Here is an 8,187-nt window from a genome sequence, read left to right as displayed (position 1 = left end):
ATGGGTATCCGGATACAGCCCCCAAGTGTAAATGACCCACCTCTACCTCCCCATTTGAAAACCACAGAGGGAGATTTGTATCCATTCCAAATTCAGCTATGTCCATCTTATTTTGAGCCCTGACCCCCAGTCTGGAGTGAGCACTGAAATTTGACATTTGCAGTTTTTTGGGGAGACCAGCTGGCACTGTGAAAGGTGCTCTGACCCAGGGCAGAAAGGCCAGGCTTCTGGTCCCAGCTCTGCCTCTTAGGAGGTATTTAACCTCTCTCAGCTCTAGTTTTGACATCTGCAAAGCAAGAGCTTGAACAATGTGATTTATAAGACCGCCATTAGAGCTTATCTGTGTTTCTCTTTAAGATTTTGACCTTTCCTTGTACACATTGCTACATTTAAAATGGATAACCAACAAAGACCTACTGTGTAGCAAAAATAAAAAATAAAACAAATCCTTCAATCCTATATAAGGGGGAAAAAAAAAGATTTGACCTTTCCTTTCCAATGTTAAACTGATTTCTACTCTTAATACTGCTTGATGAACATACGTTATCACCGGGTCCCCTCAAGATAATGTGTGGGAACAGCCATCTTTTGTCCTGCCATGGCACAGTTGGACAGCCCATGATATTCTAGTGTGAGACATTCCCACATAACCAAGCCAAATCCTTACAATCTAGGAAGCAAGTCAGAAGGTAAACAAGAGCGATGCTACTCACAAGAGAATTTTGTAGCACTTTTTTTTTTTTTTTTAGCTAAAATGCTTGCAAATGTCCGTTTTTTCCTCATTAATATTGAAATATACTTCACCATTATTTACAACAGCCTTGAAAATACACTGGGTCCACTGACCCCTGCAGCTCTAGAGCTGTTTTTTTCTCTCCTTCTAGAACTCTCCAAGCCTCTTCACACAGAAGTGAAACAATGAGGCCCTGGACAACTTGTGTAGAAAGAAAAGTTTTATTTGGTGGTCGAAGTAGTTATCTTTGGCTTATCAACATTTTTCTGTTTTCTTTCTCTCTAGAGTTAGTTCTTATGTTCCCTAGTAATTCTTTTTTCCCCTCAACTCATATTAGAACTTTTTGTTTTTCGCAGGGGTATATGTTATAGAAGAGCCCAGTCATTGTTAGAACAACCTGGGCAAGTTTCCCCTAAGGAACTTGAAAATGAGTTAACAAGATTGACATTTGTCAAGCTCCACCCCACCCCACCCCACCCCACCCCCAAAGCATACATCCCCGTGTCCACCAGTGACTAACAGCTTCTTAGGTCCAGAGGCCCTTGCCCCCCTGCCCAAGTGGGCTATTTGAAGGGCCGAGGGCCATGTTCTGTATGGTTTTCAGGAGCAGTTTATATTTGCTTATTCAGTCCAGGTGAACCCACTCCACACTGAATGCCCGCATCCAGAGCCTGTTCCCCAGGAGCGTCCTTGGTGGCCTCCTCATAGGAGGGTGGTGAACTCGCCTTGGAGAGAAGGGCAGCCTCCGGGGGCAGTGGGGAGTAAGGGGAAGTCTGCTCGCTGCTCCAGGGTAAGCCAGGCAGGAAGTCGGTCACCTCCCCCGCAGGCGGGTGCTCGGGGAGGTCCAGGCCGGAAACCTGGCCCTGGGGCCGAGGGGTCTGACAATGGCGATACAGGAAGAGCAGTAGAAAGGCCAGGAAGAGCAGGACGGTGGCTGGAAGAAGGATGAACAGGAAGGGCTCCACATCCTCCCGGGTGGAACTTCTCTTCTGGGTGCCCTGGAGTTGGGGGACGGAATAGAGTTAGAAGATGGGGGAAGAAGACCCCTGGAGTTCTAAGGTTGGCCTGTGTCTTCATTTCCTATTCTACCATCATTTGGGCTTCCCTCATAGCTCAGCTGGTAAAGAATCTGCCTGCAGTGCAGGAGACCCCGGTTTGAGTCCTGCGTGGGGAAGATCCCCTAGAGAAGGGGAAGGCTGCCCACTCCAGTATTCTGGCCTGGAGAATGCCATGGACTGTATGGTCCATGGGGTTGCAAAGAGTTGGACACAACTGAGTGACTTTCACTTTCACCATCATTTACTCACTCTGAAAATCACTCTAATCATTCATTTATGCCAATGAAAGTGTACTTATAAAGTATGAATTCAGAATGTATTCAGAATGAATTCAGTATGAATTCAGATACCCTACAGTATTTCCACTGAAGTAAAAATATTAGAATAAGGTTTAGTTGGTAGGTCATCACACATTCATTTAATGAGAACTCTTACTATTTATGTACTTTATTTAGATTTAGACCAATAATGTTTTTTGCTGCACAAGGGTCATTTGGATCTTTGATTCTGGAGCAAAATCTGACATTGTTACATGCTCCTATGACATATAAATAACATTTGAAATCTGATTGGATAGCCAATGCTTATGATGATTGAGATTGTTAAATTCCTTCAGTTTGTTTTTGTAATATTTGGAGGATAAATATAGAAATTTGGAACTCAAGAAAAAGAATTGCAGGTAAATTTTTGAGTAACCTAAAAGGTATTGATTTGATAGTATCAACTTATAAGAATAATGATGATTCTTGATGGAGTAAATAATATAATAGGCACAGAATGATACTCCAACAGCAAGGTATGAAAAAAGAAGTCCTGTTCCAAATTGCGTAGACATCTCTTTACATAAAGCTGCTAAGAAATAAGTATTAAAATGCTTCTCCATTCACAAAGCATGTGAATGTTAGTATCTACTACTACAGAGGCAAAGAAAACAGTGTAAAACCTTATAATTGTGTTTAAAAAAACAACATACTAAGATCTACTGATTTAAAATAAAACTTACACTAGTAAAATTACGAGAGCTGGGTTTTTTGCCTTGATTTTGGTGAAAAGAACAAATGTTTTGCTGGTCTTGACGTTTTAAGAGACGGATTTGTCTGGAGTTTTGTTGTTGTTGTTATCTTTAATTCCTAAAGAATTTACAACTGTGTATGCTGTTTGACTTGAAATTAGATGGTCTGTTTAATATTTACACTGTTAGGTATTTTGTTTTGGTAAGATATGAGTTATGATATTTTAGCTTAAAATCCTTACAATATTTAAGGTTTTCTTGAGCAGCAGAGCATTGTCTTTGGGCTTTGACAGCTGTGGTCTTGAATTCCGATATGACCTTCTGATACCTGTGTGACCATGGGCTATTCACTTACCCGCTCTGATTCTAGTTCTTCTTCAGTATGAAATGACAGTAAAATCATCTTTTTTGGTAGGTTGGCTTGAGAATATAATGAATCAACGAACTATGAATTTGTTCTGTTTTCTCACACATAATCTAGTTTATCAGAACTCTTAAAATCTGTTATGATAAAACAAACACTTTGATTATATAAGCTTTAAGAATAGATGAACTCAAAAGTAAATTTACTACAATTATTAAAATCAAGTTGGAGTCAAAAAGCAATTTAAACTGTTTATTTTCTCCCACTAGATAAATCATTTAAAATTTTAAAGCTATTCTCTCTTAATAATCACTTTCAACCTTGATAACCATGGATGATTTTGTATAATTGATTTTTCTTCTTTCTCCTTCAATAAATGTGGGTAGTAATAGTTTCTAAACCGTTGTGGGCATCAAATTTTAAATACTGTTATACCCTCTAAGTTCCATATGCATTGAATATGAAGATACTTAATATTCTATTTAAAAGTTTTTATGTAATCCTCTTACTTTATACCACTAACGGTATTAGTTGCAAAAAATTGAGAAAGATGCTACTGTCCCCTTCTGTAATCAGTACTTCCATTGGGTGAGTTATCTTTTTCAGATATCGATACTTATACAGCAGATTAGGACAATTTCTTGAGATAAAGAACTTTTTTTCTCCCCTAATTAAGAGACCGTGGAGGTATAGAACAAATTTATGATGGTATCTTTGTTTTTTAGATGATTCATAGTATATTGGTTCAAATTGTTTTGGATTTTTTTGTTGTTTTTAATGCAGAAAGAATGTCTTTAGTCAAATATTTTAAACGGTTCATTACCCTCAAAGTGGCTTTTTAATATTTCTCAAGGACTTTGCAGTACAGGGATTACTTTAAAGAAAAAGGCAATAGAAAGTGTAACTGCTGAAGGATATATCATATATTTGTATAATTTATTTCTGTAAAAATTGGTTTTAGAGAACTTAAATACCAATCTCAACCCTCAACTTTCTAGAAAATGAGAAAATACGTTTATTCCCCTCTTTCTTGTGGGACAGTGGTATCACTCACTTTTCCCGTTGACCATAAAATTAATTCTGAGTTTTTAGGTTTCTATAAATATTTTTCCTTAATGAACCCTCAGATTGGGACTCCTTTGGGGATTTCCCAGATAAAGCAAAGCAGCTGCTGCATTTCTTGGAGGCAAAACCTCTTTAACTCTTTGCTGCCCCTCCTGAAGTAAGATCCTTGGCTTCTTAGAAACAGCTGGAGGGCCAACAGGAATCTCTTTTTTTGTTGTTTTTTTTTAAATGTAGACATTGCTTACTGAGCAAAAATGCAACCTTGTCATACCCAGACAAGAATTTGCTGACTTCTGCCTTCAGGTGTTCTTTTATATATTTGTTATCTCAGGTGTTCTTAGAATATTCTGTGACAAGTTTTACTTGAATTTATCATTGTCAAAAGAATCCAGCTTTCAAGTTACCTCCTTATACCAGGTCAAGTCAGCGAATTCATATTTTTGTCACACCTGTAATGCAAAACGTTGCCACTAAGTTTTCCTAACAGTATAGGTGATGTTGGTTTTAAAGCTAACAAGGATATTTGGGGGCAAGAAAAGGCATAAGTTGTAGGTACAGACCTGCAGCTGAGTTTCCGGAAGAGGGAGGCTGGGTTCGCTGGTTAACCACTCATACGTTCCCCGGCCGGCATGGCCAAACTTCCCCCAGCTGCTGCCCAGCAGTGCCCGCATGCTTTTACTCGGCTGGTGCCCTGGTCACCCTTCCACCTCGCTGCCCAGATCTCAACAGTGCTGCTGCTTCTTGGCCCACATCCAGCTTGGGTGTGTCCAGCTGATGGCTCTTGGTCAATTTGTTCTCTGATGAGGATCAACAAGGGAAAAGAAACCAACCAGAGAGACCTCTGAGGACTACATTTAAATTCCGTGCCTCTGGGTTTGCTTCTGTGGCCTTTATCATATAAGCATGGCATCAGATACCAGACACGGAATAGATTTCAGACAGATGTTCTTTGCATTCACGTTATTACAGTGCCGCAAATGGTCTCAGTGAGTAAAGAGCTATTTATATTTGATGTAAGTAAGACCCTCTCCCTTCCCTTACCACACCCCTCTCCAGAGATATAGCTGAGCAAGAAAAACTACCCAACCTGAATTTCCTTTAATTATTTCTGGATTCTGTGGTAGAGAGAGAAGTGGGTATTTGGTAGAGAAGCAAGACTCATTAATTACATTTTGGTGAATTATTTAGATGAAAGATGCTAAATGATAAAATTGTACAGAAGCCAGAGAGACAATAGCTCAGATTGTTTGGATGGAATGTTTGCTGTTTTCAGTTTTTTTAAAAAAGTCAAATTACCAGTACCTACACAGTCTTCCTTATTAACTTTATAAAATTATATCAAGCAGTAAGAAACTTTCAGTTTACATATTCACTGGGGTAACTTGGGGATGTTTAATTCTACATACGTATTGAGAACTTAACATTTAAGACATGGCTGTTGGATTCTTCCTTTTAGTAAACTTTAACTTCAAATATTTACTCAAAATGTTACAACTCAATATTGCAACTGCCAATATTCCTATCCAGGCGTCATTCAAGTGATTGTTATGATGCTGAAGTCATATTTTTAAGTGGGATTTTTTTTTTTCTTAATTAAGATTAACATTTGGCACATGGTGGTCTATGGATAGGTTTGGGGGACGGTGGTGAACTTTCTGAACTTTTAGATACATTTAATTTTTGTGGAAAGATCCATAGTTTTCATTACATTTTCAAAGACAGCTGTCCTCCCCAGGTCACTTTGGCACTTTGTCAAACTCGTGAGAAGGGTTTTCACTAAGATCCCAGTATGTCAGTCAGTATCCTACTGTGGAACACTTTTGTCACTTCATGCTTTCCTTTCTTACTGTGGAATTAGTTGATTTTTGTGCTTTCAGTTGACACGTTACCTTGTTCCATGAATGTGTTCCTGTTTTAAGGCAGTCCTGTATCCCCACATTGAAACATGAGCACTGAGGAGCACCTAGGGACTGCACTATTTTACTTTTTTGCATGTCAATGGCCTTGCCAACTCTGTGCTCCTGACCTCTTTTCCATCTTATCTCCTTATTTAAATACCTTCCTTTCTTGAGAAGCAGATTGGAAATCTGGACCAAATGCATTAAATGTAAATCTGTAATGTTGACCCTCCTCCAGTGTTGAATGAACCAGACAAAACTTCCTGCTTTTATGAGTACATTTTGGGGGGACCAAGAGAAATATAATTACATAAATAACATGTACTACATCAAAAGGTGATAAATTCTATGAAGAAAAAGCAGAGGGAGCAGAGTAAATGCTGAAATTGGGGAGGCATTTTTAAAGTAGGAAGGCAATTAGGATCTCACAGCATAAGTGATATTTGTATAAAAAGCTGAAGGGCTCAAAGGACTGAGTCATGAAGACTTCAGAAGGAAGAGCATTGCAGACAAAGGGGATAGCCATGCAAAGGCCCTGAGACAGTCACATGCATGCTAAGTTCTCAGAATGGCTGGTAGGTCAGAGTGGCTGGAGCAGTGGGCCAGGAAGAAAGTAGAAGATAGAATACAAGGGTGGGGAGGATACGTGGAAGGTACAGCACAGAGTGCAGGGTTTATAGATCATTTTAGGAATTTCAGCTTTTATTCTGGGTAAAATGAAGAAGCCATGCAGTTTCGAGCAGAGGCGTGACAAGATCTGACTTGCATTTTAAAAGAATCACTCAGGCCTTTGTGTGGGAAATTGATATAATAATTAGGGGCAAAAGCAGGGACTTTGAGAAATAGAAGACCAGATTAGTATTTAGAAGTGAAGGTGGTGAGATTCTAGATAGATTTTAGAGTCAGCAAGATTTGTTTGTTCTACCCCTAAAGGTGGTAGAAGATGGAAAAATGATCAAGAAGAATTCTGGTTTAGACTTGAGTGATAGGAAGGATGACCATTGGCGGGGAAAGACTGGATAGGGCAGGTGGTTTTGTCTTTTAAGCAAGACAGGTAAAGATCAGGAGTTGAGTTTTGGACATGGTAAGTTTGCAATATATGTGAGTTTGAGTATTTGGAGTTTAGGAGTGAGAACTGGACCACAGATAATAGAACCCATTGTCAGGGTGGTGGTTACTCAGTTGCTAAGTCATGTCCGACTCTTTGCAATCTCATGGGTTGCATCCCTGTCCTCCACCATCTCCTGGAGTTTGCTTGAACTCATGTCCATTGAGTTGGTGAAGCTATCTAACCTCTTCCTCTGCTGTCCCCCTTCTCCTTTTGCCTTCAATCTTTCCCAGCATCAGGGTCTAGCATAAAATTTTGTGAGATTTGAATAAAATCTGTACTTTATTAATAATAGTATATCACATGTAATTTCCTGGTTTTTTTATACCACCATATTTTTTTATATTCTCACAATTGGATTAGAAGTTTAATGTTACTGCTAAAAGTCTAGAAAATTTATTATCTTAGTGATTTTAAAAAATTTGAGGTTTGAAACTTCTAATGAAATAATATTGTCTCTGGTGTGACCTCCAATTTATTAATATATGCTTAGCCGACAGGGCCAATAGCCTGAATTTGCTGTAACTGCTTACAGAAATGCTGTAGGGTTTAACTCTAGAAAGTTATACCTGTGTGGATTTTAGCAATTAAAGTCTTTTTTATTTTTTAGGCCTCCAGAGTACATGATCTTTTTCATTTTCTCTACACTAAAAGACAGGACACTTCCTATTTCAGTTGGCTTTTCACCAAGACTTTTCTGCTTAGGACTTGGATAGCTTGATTTAATTATAAACACTGACTATAATAATTCTGAGAGTTTGATTAGCTACCTCTGAAACTTCTCTTAAGTATTTTAGAACTGAGGAGAGAAGAGTTTTTCCATGTTGTACTTAATTCTTTTCCTTTTCTCCCTCTTTTTTAACATTGACTTGTTTTCACCCATTTCATTTGATCTGTTTTTTCTTAATTTCCTTAAACTCAGCATTGTCAATTTCCTATTTTTATTTTC

General features: G+C 38.6%; 1 protein-coding gene across 1 annotated transcript; it reads right to left on the bottom strand.

The window, feature by feature from the left end:
• Window positions 1-1,344: 1,344 nt before the first annotated feature.
• Window positions 1,345-4,903, bottom strand: SMIM28 (small integral membrane protein 28). Its single transcript, XM_040238749.1, has 2 exons — window positions 4,793-4,903; window positions 1,345-1,731 (listed from the first exon to the last, which is right to left on the bottom strand). Exons 1-2 carry the CDS (start codon window positions 4,901-4,903, stop codon window positions 1,345-1,347), a joined length of 498 nt encoding a protein of 165 aa, XP_040094683.1.
• Between the last annotated feature and the right edge of the window lie 3,284 nt (window positions 4,904-8,187).

Source organism: Oryx dammah, unplaced genomic scaffold (genome assembly GCF_014754425.2).
Source record: "Oryx dammah isolate SB20612 unplaced genomic scaffold, SCBI_Odam_1.1 HiC_scaffold_4, whole genome shotgun sequence".
Taxonomy (NCBI): Eukaryota; Metazoa; Chordata; class Mammalia; order Artiodactyla; family Bovidae; genus Oryx; species Oryx dammah.
The sequence above is the reverse complement of the archived record's forward strand: the minus strand, read 5'-3'. Positions and strand labels throughout refer to the sequence as shown.

Coding starts and splice junctions, on each gene's coding strand:
- SMIM28 (XM_040238749.1), bottom strand. CDS start 4,903: ATGCGGGCACTGCTGGGCAGCAGCTGGGGGAAGTTTGGCCATGCCGGC. Junction 1,732..4,792: donor TTCCGGAAACTCAGCTGCAG/GTCTGTACCTAC, acceptor CCCCAACTCCAG/GGCACCCAGAAGAGAAGTTC.